This window comes from Chiloscyllium plagiosum, chromosome 21 (assembly GCF_004010195.1).
Source record: "Chiloscyllium plagiosum isolate BGI_BamShark_2017 chromosome 21, ASM401019v2, whole genome shotgun sequence".
Lineage (NCBI taxonomy): Eukaryota > Metazoa > Chordata > Chondrichthyes > Orectolobiformes > Hemiscylliidae > Chiloscyllium > Chiloscyllium plagiosum.
This window is the reverse complement of record NC_057730.1, coordinates 21,323,782-21,343,417: the sequence shown is the minus strand read 5'-3', so window position 1 is coordinate 21,343,417 and position 19,636 is coordinate 21,323,782. Positions and strand designations below refer to the sequence as shown.

The following is a 19,636-nucleotide window of genomic DNA, read 5'->3' as shown; positions in this document are numbered from 1 at the left end:
ATCAATTCCAACAGACCAGAAACATATTCCCATCCCTAGTTAGCAAAGCACAGGGATCATTCCCTCTGGGAAAGTCTGGTCAACTCCTTCTCCATTCCCAACACCACTTCACATCCCCCAAGGCACCTTCCCATGCAATTACAAGTGTAACACCTGCACCTTACTTCCTCCCTCCTCGACACTGAAAGCCAAGTCATAGCTTCCAGGTGAAGCAGCGATTTACCTGCACTTCGTTTAATCAAGTCTACTGTATTTGCTGTTCACAGTGTGATCTCCACATTGGGGAGATGGAACGCAGTCTGGTTGACCGCTGTGCAGAACATCTATGTTCTGCCCACAAAAATGACCAGTGCTTCCAATTGCCAGCCACTGCAACATACCAGTGTATTCCCATGCCAGTATTTCTGTCACAAGCCTTCTGCAATGTTCCAGCAAGCTCAGAGAACAATATATCATTTTCCACATCAAGGACTCAACATAGTGTTTAATAACTTCAGAGCTGGATTCTAAACTTCCATATTTTTAACCCACCTTCATCTGGTTCTGTTATGACATGGGTTGCTTTCAGCACTGCCATTCTCAGTACTCTTAGCTTTTATCAATTAATCAACTTTTCTTTGGTCCTGGCATACTACCTATAATTTTTATTTTCCTAACCCTTTCACATTATTCTCTCCACGCTTCTATCTCTCCCTGGAATCTATCTTCACCTATCCACTCACCTCTCCCATTCCCCCCACATCTTCAGCACAAATGCTACCTTTTCCTAGCTGCTAACAGTTCTGACTATGATCCACCAGAAACAAAATGTTTATTCTGCTTTCTTTCCACAAATGCTGCCAGACCTGCTGAGTTTTGCCAGCAATCTGTTTTTGATACCAATTTAACGTGGCTGACAAAAACACCAATGACCCATGGAGGATTTTCTTTTTTTAAAAATGCAAGTGGTTAGTATTCAAAATACACAGTCCAAAAGGAGGTGGTGGTAGTAGGAGCAACTATAAGACTACAGAAAAGCAAGACAAGTCACTTGTGCAAAGAGATGACAATGACACCATGGGCCAAATGGCTGCCTTTGTGCCATAACCATTCCATGGTTTTATCATTCTATGATTAGTGACATTAGTTGTTAACACTGCTGCCTCACAGCTTATGTGTAGTTTCTCCTGTGTCCACGTGAGTTTCCTCCCTATGCTCCAGTTTCTTCCCAAAGTCCAAAGATATACAAGTTAGATGGATTGGCCTTACTAAATTGACTATAGTACCCAGGGATGTGCAGGATGGGTGAATTAACTATGGGAACTGCAGGGTTACAGGGATAGGGTAGATGGTGGGTTTGGGTGGGATGCTCTTTGGAGGTTCGTGTGGACTCAATGGACCAAATGGCCTGCTTTCACACTGTAGGGATTCCATGATTTCTATGCCAAACTGAAGAAAAACCTCTCCATCCAAACAACTGGCAATCTAAATTATTAATAATCCATACATAGTCAGGGCATTCTTGGGTTTTGAAAATCACAAGAAAAGGAGTGTTGACCATAAAGAAATCAAGTAGCTGAGCTTTACATTCTCAGATTAAACTTCAGACATTCTGGAGTTTAAATTTAACTGCCGAATGTTTTAATGAATCAGCACCAATATCACAGAACTGCCTTTTAAGAACTGTGAACCACTACAAAATAAAAGTCACCTACAACCATTCAGAATTGTTACAGCATTATAGGCCACCACACAACCTTCTCTTGTCTGCGCTCTCGAACAGCAGGAACAATTAACAAAATGCCACTCCTCAATCCTCCGTCTGCAGCGCTGCAAATCTTCTCTTTACATAAATATCCAATTCTCCTTTGAAAACCTTAACTGAATCTACCTCCACCATTTTGTCAGACATCATCCAGGATGGTTACCCTCCTTACAAAGAGGGCCAGTGCCTGGGAACTGAAGGAAGTAATTCACCACCTGATTCCTCAAAGCTATCCACCATCTATAATGCAGAACTCAGGACTGTGCTTCAATGAATGCAGCAGTAGCACCACTCAAAAGCTCAACAACACCATCCAGGACAAACTAGGCAGGCTGAATGCCACCCTGTCACCTTCAACATTGACACTGGAAGAACTTGCCACAGCTCCTATGACAGTACTTTCCAAGCCTGTGACATCTACCATCTAAGAACAAGGGCAGCAAACACATGATTAACATCACAATTTACCTGTTCCCCTCCTCTCTCTAAGTGAAGTGATGGCCTAGTGATATTATCACCAGACTAGTAATCTTCAAACCTTGCTATGACAAATGGTGGAATTTAAATTCATTAAAAAACTGGAATTGACAGTCTAATGATGACTATAAAACTGTTGCCAAATGCTGGAAAAAAACTGATCTGGGGTTCACTAATGTCCTTCAGTAATGACCCACACATGAATCTAGAGACACAAATGTGGTTAACTGTTAACTGCCCTCTGAGTAATTAGGAATGGGGAACAAATGCAGGCATAGCCAGCAATGCCCACATCCTGAGAGTGAACAATTTTAAAGCTACTCACCATTATGACTTGGAAAGGAGCTCACCACCTTTTCCATCCCAGGAAAGAATTTTTAAAAACTCACTGCAAAACAAACTCTGCATTGCAAGACTCAAAGGCTACCCCTGGTAAAAGAGAGGTAACAGATTGATCACTCCATGACAGTCAATTGGTTTCCAGCTGGTGCAGGAGCACAAGGGTATCTAGTTAAATCTTTTGGAGAAGAACATGTATAAGTTGAAGAAAATGCAATCATTCATATACCACTTGTTATCTGCCAAAATAGGCAAAGTCCAAGCAGTGTAATACTAAGACACATATCTGTCGATCCTGTTCAGTGCTAAAGTTAGCTACAATACTATTGTGACATTACAACTGACCTCAATGCTCAAGGAGTAGGAATCGCAATATTTTTAAGAGATTGCTTTCTGCTCTCAAAACACTTTCCAGAAGGTACATTGCATGCAGACAGTGATTACAGAATCTAACTCTATGGTAAAGACTTTTGTCACCTTTCTAATCCATAAAAGTTAAATGAGAGACTCTCCAGCAAGATGTCAAGAGTCAATTACTTGCTCAAGTGCTGGACATGTGAACTCAACACAAACACCTGACTGAAAGAATGAATGAATCCAGCCACTTTCATTCTCAGGTATATTATTTTATTATTGCTACTTTACCAAGATTCTTATAATCAGTTACATAAACACAGATAACAGCAAATAGCAAAACAAAAGCTTTACCTCTTCTGCAGAACAAGAGATTGATTAACAATTTTATCAAAGTTCTGTCGGCTCACGCGAAGAAATACTACATTAGGCTTTACAAACAGGCAATTAAATTGCAGGGATTATCATAATTCTATGACTCTACGACAATGAAATACAGTGAACATGGAGCAGAATTCAAAAGTCCAATTTTCACAACAGCACACTCAAAATAACCATACAACGCAAACCAAAAGGGATTATTTGAAGGTGTGGAGGACGTTGCAAATCTGCATTGTTTTGTCTTAAAAGTTTCCTCTGAACTGTAACCTTCATAAGATTCCCTTTAATTGGGAAATAATGCTTCAAAATAATTCTCTAACAGTAAGAATTAGAGTGCTGTTTAATTGCCTATTTACAACATGGGTAAGTTCACTCAAAACACATGCAGTGCTTTAAAGGTCATTTCTGGTTATCCAATCCTGTCCAACCAGGGGGAAAACCACAAGGACTCGGACCGTCTGTGACCAGAAAAAAAATCATAATTCCTATCAGTGTCACTGTGCCACTACCTCCACTTCATTTCCCACTTGTGAGAAAACCATCTCTCTGGGGGCTTCCAAAGTCTGAAAAGCACCAACGCTGTTTGATTTATGAAATATCTCACAAGGGCGGCAGTGGCTCAGTGGTTAGCACTGCTGCTTTATAGTGCCAGCGACCCAGGTTCAATTGCAGCCTTGTGCAACTGTCTGTGTGGAGTTTGCACATTCTCCCAGCGTCTGCATGGTTCATCTGGGTGCTTTGGTTTCCTCCCACAGTCCAAAGATTTGCAGGTTAAGTGGATTGGCTACACTAAATTGTCCATAATGTCCTTGGATGTGCAAGCCATGAGAAATGTAGGGTTACAGAACAGGGTAAGACTGGGTGGGATGCTCTTCGGAGGGTCAGTGTGAACTCAATGGGCCGAATGGCATACTTACACACTGTAGAGATTCTGATTCATCTTTTATTTTAATAAATGTTAAAAAAATTAAAATAACCACTATTTTAAACCAAAAATAATTACTCTATATGGCTCAAAACATTGAAGAGAACAGAATCAATAAATATCATGTCAAAGACATTTGCATCATGAGATCATTAAAGCCTGCATTCAATCAAGTGTTACTGCTACAAACATTAATAGGTACAAAATAGGCCTTTACAGCATATTTCCGCCAACTGTCATACTTATCAGAACCAGGTTTGAAACATGCTGTAATGCAAAAACCCTGCTAGCTTGTAAATATAAAGTGGCATATTTCCAACTGGAAACAATGTTTCGCAACATTTTAAAATTCGGAAAACATTTACAGTATACTTATTACATTCCAGCCACCGATCAACAGCTAACAGCTCAGCATTTATAATAGTAAGACTATGGGTATCATTTAAAACTACATACCACACAATAACTCTTCATTGCGTCTAGCTAATTATGAAGGCGTTGGCACTCCCCAAACAGTCAACATACTTCATAAATCAAGGAGAGAACAGCATCACTTTTTGGCTATTGGCAAATTAAGTGGCTGATGTCTTTAAAGCCACTTCATACATACCATGATAGGATAATGTTTTAGATATATGGAGTTCCAGCCATTAGGAAAGCTAGCTGACCTGAGATAATGACAATTGAAAAATGTTTAATGAAGTTGAAAGAAGATAATTTGCTACAACCTAGAAAGGGGATATTTATGGAAAAATGAGTGTGTGGTAAGGAAGCAAGGCTAAACAAAAAACAGCAATAGCATAGTCAAATCCAGAGGAAACAAAAACAAATGAGGGTTTCAGCAGGTAGCCAGCTCCACATTTCCATAAGTAAAAACCACTTGGACAGGCACGCACTTCCATTTCTTCATCCAGTTATTGTGGTAAATAGTAGTTATTTATAGACTAGCAGCATATTAATGAATTCCTGCTTTAGAGATTGTATTCTTAAAAAAAACACATGATTTTTCTTCCTCATCTGCCCTATTTCAATTGTTAAAGCAAGTAAATTATAATTCTATTTGAACCTTATTCTGAAATTCCTCTTTGAAAACAGCAAATTTGAGGTCTGCAAAGCATCTATTCAAATGCCACATGTGAAAAAGTCCTACAACTACCCCCTATAACCCTAACCCATGGTCTATATGTGGTCCACACATGACCGCAAGCTGGTTCATAAAGCACAAGCTCTGCATCAATTAGCACTTAAATTATTTGTTTGCAAGCTAGTCCTTTGTAAAATTCTGTGAACTTGAAATTGTCAAGATTGCTGTTACCACATTACAAGGTAAAGCCCATATCGTAATGACAAGAGTCATTGATAGCCAGAATTCAAGCTATACGCTTTCGTTCCCATGGCACAGGTGTGAACAGCTCAACAGTTGACTAATAGCTTTGGAGGAAATAAAATGTTATTGTTTCAGCATTACTGCATGTTAATCTGTCTAAACTCACTCGTTTTGTATTAAATCTTACAACTGACAGACTGCAAAGCTGCTTTGAAGTTAGTTATGGGTGAAAGGACATTAGGTTTACCCATTATAACGTCTTATCAGGAAAGAGATTCACATTTTCTGCTGCCTCGACAGCAGACATTTACTTTTCCTGCCAACTTGAGGAAATTCCACTATAGGAACTGCCTAAAATGCTGGAAAACATGCTGGAACAAATTGCATGTTAGCAAAGATGCATCACCTTTAAGTTATCATAACTATTTTGATCACCTTTTCTGGCAATGTATTCCACATCATAATTCTACATAAAAGATCTTCTCCACTCTGGTTCTCTTGACAACTATCTTAAATCTGTCCCCTCTAGTTTACAATGCACTGTACAGTGAAAATGTTTTCTCCAAACTCCTCAAAAATCCTTGATTTTAAATCTCTCTTAAATGTCCCTTTAACATTATTTAAAAAGATCAATATTAGCTTCTCTAATCTTGTCATACAGGTGAATTCCCTGAACCTCATGTCATTAAAATAGATGGGACAAAAACCAACAGTTACCAAATATAACATCCTTTGCCTGCCTACGACTTAAAATATTTGGCACCTTTTGTATGGCCTAATGTGCAATAATGATGTACCAATTTGAGAAACTTTCATTCACAAATTTGTACATTTCTATTTCCTTAAATAGTCCCTCTCCACAGGTTTGATCTCTACCAAAGTGTGGGATCAAGTTATAAAACTCAAGCCAATGAGCGAACTTAATGTAATCTCTTCTGTTTGTGCTTTTAATTCTGAAGAAAACCTCTTGGAAAAGTATTTGTGAAACTTTGTTATCAACAATGCTATTGTGAAGAACTTGCAGCCTTTTATTTGAGTTGATGAAATTGGGCTTGATAAATTGACAGGCAATATTCAATTTGTTTAACTTATGGTTAACAGACTGGACATTCAAAAGAAGTTACTGCAAGAGAACAACATTCAAAATTGCAAATGTGTCAACTGCACGAAATGCGCAAAGGCTACAATGTTATTTAATGAGGTGCTGAATTTTATTTTCCCCTGGAAGTTATAGGAGACACCCTGAACAAAGCCAAAATTTATTCCTCTCAATTTCTGCTTATAACTGAGTCATCTAGCTGAACATATATCTTTTGAAATCATGTTGCTACAGTCCTGAATATTGGGCTGTGATGTCACATTACACATAACATTGCATTGTTTATTATGTTGAATTTCTGCTGAGTATGTATTTGGACTTGTACAAAGATGAAGTATATATAAGCTACTATTTCCTAGTCTTTTTGACATACAAAACAGGCTTCAGTAGAAGTTAGAGATTATTTCAAGAGTAGATTACAAGCAAAGAATTTGTCCTCGACAACAATCATCTCTTTCCATTCTACAGTCCTTTGCAGACAATGGCAGTGCAGTGGTAACGATGCACTGATTTTCAGGAAATTGGCAAAAGACAACAAAGGAGATAGGAAAGCCTTCTCACACATCAAGTAGTTCAGATCTGGAACATACTATGGTAGAGGCAGGTTCAAACAAGGCATTCAAGTGTGAACTGGATTACCTGAAAATTATGAATATTCAGATCTATTGGGAGAAGGCCAGGAAGATGCACTAAGTGTTACTTCAGAGAGCCAGTGTGAATATCATGTGACCTGCCTGCGATTCTATTTTTCATGTTCTACGTTTCAAAGTGAACAAGTCACAGGCCTTCTGCCAAATCCAAATCACCCAAAGCCTGTTGGAAGAACGCCTCATCTTCGGCCTTGGGACCCTCCAACCACACGGCATCAACGTCAACTCCACCAGTTTCCTCATCTCCCCCGCCCCCACCACATCCCAGATCCAACCCTCCAACTTGGCACCACACTCTTGAACTGTCCTACCTATCCATCTTACTTCCCACCTATCCATTCCCATTCAACCTGTCACCATCACCCCACACCTGAATCTACCTACTGCCTTCCCAGCAACATTCCACCCTGACCCTCTTATTTACTTTTTAGCCCTCTTCCCCCCACCATATTCCTGATGATGGGCTTATGCCCGAAACGTTGATTCTCCACCTGCCTGACCTGCTGTGCTTTTCCAGCTCCACACTTTCGACTCTGGATCTCCAGCATCTGCAGTCCTCACTTTGGCCAAGTCACAAACCCTAGCTAGTAATCCAAGAGAAAATCTAGTGACACTCAAGCCATCTTTATACACGGCTGTGTTTAATTAAAAGATTAGCAACAAAAACTCTCCTTCCTCATTTGCATGTGTTGCAGAAATGAGTTGATATTCTGGACTAAAAGTTTAATTCATCTGTGAAACAGACAATATTTTTGACAACCTAGGTGCATTTATACCATATCAAGCCAAATACAAAAATAGTCAGGTTCATAAATTCCAACTAATACCATCTTAAACCCAAGAACAATGTCCCAAGTTGCTTCACCAGCACTTTATAAAACAAAATATGACACTGAGCACATAGGACAGATGATAAAAGACACCAAAAGATGTAGAATTTAAGGAGTGCCTTACAGAAGAAAAGCAAGGTAGACAGGTATAGAAGGAATTCTGGGGCTTAGAGCCCAGGCAGCTGGAAACATGGTCATTAATGCAAATTAAACAAAAGGTGCCCAGAATTAGATAAGATTAGATCAGATCAGATTTGTGGGGCCAGAGGAGATTATACAGCAAAAGGAGCGAGATTATGCAAGTTTTAAAAACAGGAATAAGGAATTGTGAAATTCAAGAGTTGCTGAAACAGGAGCCAACACAGGTCAGTTAGCATAGGGGTGATAGGTAAATAAAACCTGGTGGAAGTGAGGACACAGGCAGGAGTTTTAGATGACTGAGTTTATGCAGGATACAATGTGAGAGACCAGCTGATACTATGTTGAAGTAACCAATTCTAGAGGTTTTAAAAAAAATGATTTTCAGATGAGCTGAAACTGGGTGATTTTTACAAAGGATAGAATAGGAAACCTTTCCAATAGTTTTAATATATGATCAGAAGCTCATCTCGATATCAAAAATGACAATGCTGTGAACAATCTGAGTCGCAGATAGTTTGCCACAGATAGTGAGAGGATCAGTAGCTGGGAAGTCAAATGGAGCAGGGATCAAAAACAATGGCTTCAGTCTTCCCAATATAGAATTGGCACAAACAGACTGATTACATTAAACTTGAAAATACTGTTCAGTTGTGTGCCACTACAATGAAGCAGTACTGTATATAATCTATTGCGTAAACTAAAATTCAATAGGATATGTAGCAACTTATTTATAATGAGCATAAGACAGTGGTTGATGTTAAAAGAATCAAATCTTCAAACCACTTAAGACAAGTTCATGTCATATACTTACTGTCACATACAGTAACCTAATCTAGGCTGATCTTCAAGCTACATTTCAAACATTTCCAGAATGCTTTTGATAGCACTCTCACAGTGAAGTTAAAAATGTTGTAGGTGCCAGCCGTGGACTTTACTGGGAGTGCTGCATAATCAGACATGCGGAACTTTGAATGAGATTGTTTAGCAAAACCTACAATTGTGAAAGAAAATCTCCAAAATAGATCAATTGAACATTTATCCAGTTATTAAAGCAGTTCAAGATTCCATAAATTCATTAAGTTCAACCCTTTAATCAGATTTGGGAGTGTTGAGGAATCAGTGCTGACCAAAGATACCAAACGAACCCCACTTCTCCTCAAACAAAAATAGTGAATATTTTAAAGACGACGTCCAAATACCCAAATGAACTTTCGAACTGAGCACCAATTCTTTACACTTTTTGGGGCCATGGAAACGTATAAAGTCATACAGCATGGAAATAGACCCTTCAGTCCAACCAATCCATATCAACCAGACATGCTGATATAACCTAGTCCCATTTGCCAGCATTTCACTTGAATCCCTCTAAACCCTTCCTATTCATATATCCATCCAGATGTCTTTTAAATGTTGTAATTGCACCTAGTTCCACCACTTCCTCTGGCAGTATGCACTATACATACCTCTGCGACAGGATAGGCAGACACTACAAATGAATATTCAACACAGAGATCTTGGAGTGCAGGTTCATAGTTCCTTGAAAGTAGAATTGCAGGTTGACAGGATAGTGAAGGCGGCATGTCAACGCTTGCCTTTATTGGTCAGTTCATAGAGTAGAGGAGTTGGGAGGTCATGTTGTGGCTGTACAGGATGTTGGTTAGGTCATTCTTGGAATACTGCATTCAATTCTAGTCAACCTTCTATAGAAGGTTGTTGTGAAACTTGAAAGGGTTCAGAAAAGGTTTACAAGGATGTTGCCAGAGTTGGAGATATGGGTAGAGGCTGAATAGTCTGGGGCTATTTTCCAAAGAGCTTGGAGGCTGAGGGGTGGCCTTCTAGAGATTTAAAAACTCATGAGGGGCAAGGATAGGGTTAATAGACAAGGTCTTTTCCCAGAGGTGGGAGGAGGGGTCCAAAGCTAGAGGGCATAGATTTCAGGAGGGATGGGAAACATTTAAAAGGGACCCAATGGGTACATTTTTCACACAGAGGGTGGTGCATGCATGGAATGAGCTACCAGAGGAACTGGTGGAGGCTGGTACAATTACAACATTTAAAAGGCATCAGGCTGGGTAGGGTTTAGAGGATATGGGCCAAATGCTAGCAAATGGTACTAGATTGATTTAGGATATCTAGTCAGCATGGACGAGTCAGACCAAAGAGTCAGTTTCCTTGCTGTACAACTCTATGCCCCATTAGCATTTTAAAGCTGCCCCAGATGCTTGGAAAAGCTTTAGCTAACAATTCAGTTACAGAGAGACAAAGAAATAGCTAGTCGAGTTCAGATGCTTTTTTGTCTCAAACTAAAGTGGTGTCAATCAGAATGAGACATGCAAGCTTATTGTCCTAAAAATTAGGTAGTGTTAAATGATCAACTAAAAATTATTGGTGACCACTGGATCCATAGAGGTGCACATGACATCTGGTTCTGTCGTCCTGTTTGCCCCCTCAGTCGAAACAAAATGCTCAGAGATACAGTATAGTTTTACCACGTCCATCTTTATTCTGGGCTCTGGAGGGAGAGAACGATCACCCATTTGCACAGATCATGAGTTCACAGTTTTCTATGGAGCAGCAGTTTCTCAATGAACTAGTCATTTTACAGGGCAAAGCACCCAGATAAGGCAACATACATACTGATTGGATGACCTAGTTGCATTGTCACTAGACTGTTAATCCAGAGACACAGGTAATGTTCTGGGAACCTGGGTTCGAACCCCACCATGGCAGATGGTGTAATTTGAATTCAGTAAAATCTGAAATTAGCAGTCTAACAATGACCGTGAATCCATCGTCGATTGCTGGAAAAAACCCATCTGGTTCACTAAAATCATTTAGGGAAAGAAGCTGCCATTCTTACCCAGTCTGGCCTACATGTGACTCCAGACCCACAGCAATATGGTTAACTCTTAACTGCCCTCTGGGCAATTAGGGATGAGCAATGAATGCTGGCTTGGCCAGGAACACCCTCATCCCTGAATGAATAAGAAAAAAAAATCAAATCTTGTTTATATACAGATTTCAGCTTCGACTTTTTTTCAAACTAACTGTAGTGAGTAAGCTTTTTCGTGCAGAAATGTTTCTTGCCCAAAAATTACATTTTTGAATTGAAAAACTATTGCTGGACTCCCCTTCTTATTCTAAGCAATTCTTACAAAGTAAGGAATAAAATCAGAATTCTATAGACAAGTCTTCAGTTATCTCAACCCCAGTGCTGTAATCCTTTTATTTCTCAACAGACCTAGAAGTAGTTTAGTTTTTCAATGATGCTGGCAGTGTGACTGAAATATTTTTATAGTGAATCATACAAAGTGCTTGTTTACAATTTATTCAGACTTAGCTCTTTACATACATTCAGAAAAATATTACAACTTTAAATTTTTGGTTTCCCTGATCTAAACTTTCAATGTTCCAATGCATGAATTGTAGAACAGATTATAAAACAAATCACTCTTCCAAAGATTAAATTCATTATTTTATTGACATTTTGGTTCAAATTAGAATTTTAAAAAGGTGTTTGAAGAGAGATTTTCCTGTATGAAAACGCTGCATGTTTAGCCCCTACATTTCTGCCTCATATGGCGCTTAATTTAATAACCCAGAGTGCTCATCCTTTTGATCTATCACAGATTCAGTGATACAACTTCCTGCAAAGTCAAAAATCACTCACCTAACTACTGGACTTACTGCTTTGGTAATAATACACTATGAAAAAAAAGGGGGTACTTGCAAGATGCTCAATTTCCAACTGAAATTATTTCCACTCCACCCAGTATTTCATTGTAGTGCTAAATAGTAAAAGTATTCCCCTAATGACAACCTACCTTTTAAACTACAAAACCTTTAGTGGCACGGCTGTCATTTTAAATGGTCAAACATCAACTTCACAGACCAATTAAAGTTTTAGTTCAGTGATAAGACAGCTTAAGCACAGTTTAGAAACAAATTAATCTTTTTAATTCCTGGTGCTCCAAAAGATTTAGAAGAAATGCACTGGAACTTCACAAAACAGGATGGATACACCTTTTAAGAAAGATAGTATATTATATTCAAATGACAATTACATGTCAGTATCAATCACACTAGCATTGTATTTGCAAAGCACCCAAATATGAGAGAGATGCCACTTACTGAAAACAAGCTAATGACAGCAGCAAATGTAAATCAATAAATTAAAAGTTTTTACTAATTAAACAGCTAGAATATAGTTTTAAAGCAATGTTTATATATTAGTAAACTTTTAGTAAAGACTATAAGTGTTAAATGAAGTAATAAATTTCAAGCAAGAAAAATTACAGCAGAGTACTTTGTTAATTTTTTCCAATTAAAACTTATATTTAGAATTTAACAGTGACCAAGAAATCAATTTCCTCATTCCTTCTTGCCACTAAACCTGTTCGGTACTAAAACTTTACAGAAATCTTAAAGTTAGAACCACAGAGGAATTATAGCACAGAAAGAGACCATTCAGGCCATTGCATTTGCAGTAGCTGAATAAACTAGCCAACCAATTTAATCCTACACTGGCACAGCAGCTCAGTGTTTAGCACTGCTCCTCATAGCCCCAGGGACATGGTTTTGATTCCAACCTCAGATGACTGTGTAAATTCCATACAGACATTTTCCTAGTGCCTGAATAGGATTCCTTTGGGTACTCTGGTTCCCTCCCACAGTCCAAAAATGTGCAGGTAAGTGGATTAGCCATGGAAAATGCAGAGTTATAGGGATAAATAGGGGAACGGATCTGAGTGGGATGCTCTTCGAAGGGTCAGTGTGGACTTGATGGGCCAAACAGCCCGCTTCCACACTGCAGGGATTCTGTTATCCAGCACCTGGTCCAGAGTATTGCAGTTTACAGTATTTCAGGTGCTGACCCAAGTTCCTTTAAATGTGTCAAGAATTTTCATGTCAACCATCAAATTGAACAGTAAATTCCAGATAGCTATCACCCTGTGGGTGAAAAGGATTTTCTTCTCATCCCCTCTAATCTTTCTATTGATCACCTTAAATCTGTACTCTTGGTAAATGATTTTTCATTAGGGAAATATGTCTTCTCTGCCCATTCTATACAAGCCTCTCATTAGTTTGTATTAGTTTGTTTAATTCAACCCCCTTCCTAAGGGCAATATCCCTAGCCTATCCAGTATTCCCTCAGCTGTAATTTTCAAGCCCTGACACATGCTTGTAAATCTCCACTGTATTTTCTCCAGAGTAATTACATCCTTCCAGTAAAATGGCAACCAGAAAAGTACAAATCATTTATTTGGGTCATTACCAGTGTCTTATATAGATGCAGCACTGCATGTGCACTCAATATGTCACCAATACTGCCTTAACTATCTGTTCCTGCTAACTTCAGTAACCTGTAGGCATGCACTCTAATGTCTCTCAGTTTACTGTGCATTTATTGTGTACTCCTTGCTTCCTTATCCTCCCTAAACGTGTCACATTACACTTCTGGAGACAGAATCCCATTTGTAACTTTTCCACCCACTCACATCATTGATCTCATCCTGTAAAGAACTCGACCCAACAATCACAAAGGCCAACCTCCCATCTATAGAATCCATCTACCAGGGGAAAGGCCACCAGCATTCTCAAAGATCCATCCCATCCTGGCTATGCTTTTCACAACCTCTACCATCGGGGAGAACGTACAGAAGTCTGAACACACACACACACACACACACACACAGCCCAGCCAGTTTCAAAACAGTTTCTACCCTATTGTTGTGAGAATGCTGAATGGACTCAAACTCTTAGCATTCGTCTGTATCAGTGTTTTGGTTTTTGCTGCTGTTTACCTATTATTTACTTACCTATGTTATTTAACTATGTGATCTGTCTGTATTGCTCACAAGACAAAGCTTTTCACTGTGTCCCAGTACACGTGACAATAAATTCAATTCAATTCATAGTGGCAAACATAACTATGGATACATTGCTAGCCAATAAAACAATTTTATAAGCTATATCTTATTTTGCACGAACACAATTTCATAGGATATGAAACAAATAGATTGCTGGAAAAACTCAGATCTGACAGCATCTGCAGAGAGAGAAACAGTTAATATTTTGAGTCCAGTATAACTCAACTTCATACCATACGAAGTCAGTTTGACTTAGAATCAAGGATCCAACTTTAACATTTCATTCATCACTATATAGAAGGAAAGTAAATTAGTTACCTTTCAGTTGATCAGCCACCACACTTTGTGTGCCAACCCTTTCCATCACTTTTCCATCCTCTTTCAGATAACGTTCATCCAAATACTTGGCCGTAACTTCCGAAAGGTGGACCTTTCCGGCCACCCCAAGCTGTTCCATCAAATTGGCCAAGTTCACATCGTTGGACCAAACGTCAAACTTAAAGCGTTTCATTCCCAAAATACCACACAGGACAGTACCCGTGTGCACCCCAACCCTCATGTTAACCATTTCTTTTTTCTCTTGACAAAACTGTTCAATGGCCTGAATCATGCCCAATCCCATCTCGATGCAACAATACGCGTGGTCAGAGCGGGGTTCGGGGCAGCCAGCCACACAGTAGTAGCAATCGCCCAAGGTGCTTATCTTCTCGCATCCTGTGCCTTCGCAGAGACGATCGAACCGTCCGAAAAGGTCGTTGAGGAGACCGACCAGCAGGTGGGCGGATTTATTGGCGCTCATTTTAGTGAAGCCCACGATATCTGCGAAGAGGATGCTGACGGGTTCCATGCGTTGCATGGTGAAGGGCCTGAAAATGATGTGCGCTCTCTGTATAGAGGTTTTCTTCTTCTTACTTTTCGGGCTGGAGGTGGAGTAACGCTTGAAGGAATTCTCGCTCTCGTCGTCTCCTTGCTTCATCAACTCGTCCGCCACCATCCTGGGCATGACCGAGTGGATCATGCGTTCCTTCAGGGCTTTCTCCACTTCCAGGTCCTTGCCGTGCATGATAGACTGGCCCACTTTCAGGAACGTGGTACGAGAGCGTACTTGTGACATGATGAAGAGGTGGATGCCCACTGCATGCACACAGGCATGTAAGAAAAGCTTGGCCGTAGCTTCCAACAGCAGATGCTGGCCAGAACCTGGCGGTTGGGGCCACTCCACGCTGCCTAGATGATAGCCCAACACTTCGAACAACAGCGAGTAACAAACGCCGAAGATGAAACAGAGATAGAGAGGCAGCGGCATGACCGTGTAGAGCAGCAGCAGCACCTCCACGCAGATGGAAAAACTCCCAACTGGCGATAGGTAGTTCCAGCAGGGAAATGAGTCTTGGCTGTCATTCCCGCTACAGCCCATTCCGCTGCCAGTGCCGGCCTGGAAACGAGTGGCCAGCGACAAGGCGAAGACCAGTAACGTGAAGAGCAGAGAGATTCGGACATAGTAATGGGAGTAGAGTCCACTGAAGGTGACCGCCAACAGGCCGGCACAACACAGCAGAAAGAGTAGGGTGGGCGCCAGGAAAGCGGCCCCAAGAGCCTGGCCCTTGTCCTTCACGCTGCAGCCGAAGTAAATGGCCCAGAGCAGTGCAGCCACCATGAGGTAGAGCAACGCGTACCTAAAGCGGCGCTGGGTCTGCGGGAAGCAGCGCTCCAAACACGCGTCCTCCAGGTTCCGAGAGTCGAAGGCGGGATCCCACCACTTGCCCGATGCCCGCTCGAAGAGCTGAGGAAACTTGCGCCGGCGACGCCGGGGACTACGGGCCGCCCGCTTGACTGACTCCCCAGAACTACAGCTGGACGAGATGCTGTACTTGGTGGGCCCAGGGCCTTGGTGTTGGAGCTGAGGAGCCGACGTCTCCTCCTCCTCCTGCTGATGCTGAATATTATGGCTTTTGATCTTGACAGCAACATGGTTGCAGTCTCCGCTGGCGTCGCAGTAAACCTCGGTACCGCGCAGTTGCTGGGTCGCCATGTAGAGTGTCCGCGATCTGCGGGAGACTGTGGTGGGAGCCGAAATCGGCGCCCTGTCGCTAATGTTGTCGCCGTGTCGTGTTCTGAACTGTACGGCCGCTCATTTGCTCCATCCACCATTTCCGCCGCGGCCGGGACTGAGGGAAGGGGGGCTCATCCGGGAATTCGCTACCGGAAAGAGGTCCCTCTCTCCCACCCTCCCGCTCATGCGCACGCGCATTCTGACGGTCTCCCTCCTTCAATCAAATCAAACCCGAACCGCCATCGGCATAAGTCACGTGATCTGCTCGTGCCTGTAAGCTGCGGTGCGCAAGCGCTGGTAAAGAAAGGCGAGGATGTCTGGATGTTGAGATAGAAATGTGGTTCGATGACAGGTTATAGTTTCTGAGGTGTAGGATAAGTTTATAATTTGTCATTTACTAGAACACGACTAAGCATTCCCGGTTTTGGTTTAATGGAGAGACCGTAATTGTTATTCTTTCAGCAAAGAAGATTGGGGAAATTTGATAGAGATGTTCAGAGTTGTGAAATATTTTAGTTAGCAACAAGTCAATGACCAGAGGACATGAAAGGAACCGAATTTTTCTATAGTACACAACATAGTTGTTGAGAATTTAAATTGAGTCATAGAAATTTATAGCACGGAAACAGACCTTTTGGTTCAGCTCGTCCATGGCGACCAGATGTTCTAAATTAATCTAGTCCCATTTGCCAGCATTTGGCTCATAGTCCTCTGAACCCTTCCTATTCACGTACCCATCTAGATGTCCTTTAAATGTTGTAATTATACCTGTCTCCACCACCACCTCTGGTAGCTCATTCCATGCTTCCATGCATGCACCATCTTCTGTGTGAAAACCTCTGGTCCTTTTTAAATCTTTCTTCTATCCTCTTAAACCTATACCTTCTCTAGTTTTAAACTCCCTTACCCTGGGGAAAAGACCTTGGCTATTCACCCTATCCATGCCCCTCATGATTTTGTAAACTTCAAAAGGTCACCCCTCAGTCTCTGACACTCCAGGGAAAATAGCCCCAGCTTTTCAACCTCTCCCTATAGCTCTAACTCTGGCAACTCTCATAAATCTTTTCTGAAACCTTTCAAGTTTCACAGTGTCTTTCCTTGAATCAGGAGACTAGAACTGAACTCAGTGTTCCAAAAGTGGCCAATGCCTTGGATAGCTGCATCTACCTAAAAAGGATGATGGAAATAGATTAAAGCTAATGAAAATGGGGAATCTCTCCACTGATTGGAATTATGCCTAACACAAGGAAGAAGGTTATGATTGTTGGAAGCCAATCATTCCACCCTCAAGACAGCACTGCAAAGTTTCTCAGGCTGGTGTCCCAGACCAGTTCATCTTCAGCTCCTTCATCAATGGCCTTACTTCTGTCAGATATGAATATTCATTGTACAGTCCCAAGTCACAACCGTCCAAATAACAAAAGGGGTTGTGCTCGTTTGCAACAAGGCATGGTCAGCATTAGGCTCAAGTTGTTAAAGTGCTCTTTGTGAATCACCACCTTGCCATGATAGAGAGATTTGTGTGCTATAACAGTCCTTTGAACAATGAATTGGAAGCTCCTTGCTACATGGTAGCAAGCACAGGAGCAGTGTCAGAGAAAGTATGGTCCAAAAGTTCTCAACAGAAGAAGAGATGAAGGAGGATTCTGTGTCTGGAAGAAGGCTGCAAATGCAAGGTGGTTCTGGCCATCTTATTTCAGTATGTCACTGAGGCCATAGCACAATCTGTTAAGATTATTTGGATAATAACTGTGTTGCAAGGCCCTCATGTTAAACTAAAAGACATGCAGGCTTCTATCAAGGTCTTGGAATGATGGAGAATTATCAACAAGGTCAATGGGCAGCACGGTGACTTAGTGGTTAGCACTGCTGCCTCACTGCATCAGGATCCCAGGTTTGATTCCAGCCTTGGGCGATTTACTGTGTGGAGTTTGCACATTCTCCCTGTGTCGGTGCGGGTTTCCTCTGGGTCCTCGGTTTCCTCCCACAGTGCAAAGATGTGCAGTCAGGTGAATTGGCATGCTAAATTGCCCATAGTGTTAGGTGCATTAGTCAGAGAGAAATGAGTCTGGGTGGGTTACTCTTCGGCAGGTCGGTGTGGACTTGTTGGGCCGAAGGGCCTGTTTCCACACTGTAAGTAATCTAATCTAAACCAGGGACCTGGGATTCCTTGCTAAGAATCTACCCACAGATGACAGAAATGTCAAATCTTTCCCTGGGAAGGGGTTAAAAATCACACAACACCAGGTTATAGTCCAACAGGTTTACTTGGAAGTACTAGTTTTCAGAGCATTGCTCTTTCATCAGCTAGTTGTGGAGCCAGACCATAAGACATACAATTTATAAAAAAAAATTAGTGTCATGCAACTGAAATTATATATTAAACAAACCAAGACTGTTGTTAAGTCTTTCATCTTTTAGAATGGGTTGAACGTTTTCATTCACTAATATGTAAATCCCATAACTTCTTTCAGGTCACATTCTCCAGATAACTTAAGGTTTTATTTTTTTAAAAAGTGACACCTCCGCTTAGACAATGCATTAAAGGTATGAGGTTAGAGTCTGTCTGTATCCCAATCATGATTCAGACTGGTTCTATTTCCAAGGTGGAATTAACAAAATATTACATGGATTGACTGTATGCAGGTTGTGTATTTGTTTTGAGCAAAATAGAATGTATCTGCAACTATAATTCTGTAAATGCAAATTCACCCCATAGACTTGTGTGTGCATGAGAGAGACAGTGAGTTTGTGTGCACATGAGAGAATGTGTGATTGTGTTTGCAAGATGGAGTATAAGCCTGTGAGTGGGGGGGGGGGGGGGGGTAAGAAAGAGAGTTTGCATGTGTGTGTGAGAGAGACAAGGAGGAGGGGGTGGGGAAAGAGTATAGTGTAGTGAGTCACCAGTAGTGTGACATAACCCCAAGGTCCCAGTTGAGGCCATCCTCATGGGTACCGAACCTGACTCTCAGCCTCTACTCAGACACTTAATCACCAGACAGGGGTGTCCCCTCCAGTCAAAAAACACTTCAGCAGTCAGAGACATTCGGCCTTGGATCTTCGGGTGACCATCTCCAAGGCGACTTCGGGATAGGCAACAATGCAAAGTGACTGAGAGCCAAGTCTGTACCCATAAGGATGGCCTCAACTGGGACCTTGGATTCATGTCACACTACAGGTAACCCACTACACTATATACTCCCTCACACGTACGCACACACTCGTGCAGACCCTCTGTCATACACATGCTTTCTGTCATTAACACATGCACCTCCCATACACTCTCACGTGCATACCCTCTCACAGACTTATACTTCATCACACTCGCACTTTCTTTCTCCCTCTCATGCACGCGCACACACAAGTCTGTGGGGCAAATTTGTATTTGCAGTATTATATTTGCAGTTACATTCTATTTTGCGCAAAAAATGCACAACTGCAGGCAG

At 41.3% G+C, this 19,636-nt stretch overlaps 1 protein-coding gene across 2 annotated transcripts in view; it reads right to left on the bottom strand.

Moving 5' to 3' along the window:
• The window catches only part of adcy9 (adenylate cyclase 9), a 171,973-nt gene extending 155,576 nt beyond the window's left edge, over positions 1–16,397 (bottom strand). For both annotated transcript variants that reach the window (XM_043711470.1, XM_043711471.1), the window contains exon 1: positions 14,456–16,397. In XM_043711470.1, coding sequence (XP_043567405.1) covers positions 14,456–16,169 — 1,714 coding nt within the window. In that variant the 5' untranslated portion in view covers positions 16,170–16,397. The remainder of the gene's footprint in view (positions 1–14,455) is intronic.
• Between the last annotated feature and the right edge of the window lie 3,239 nt (positions 16,398–19,636).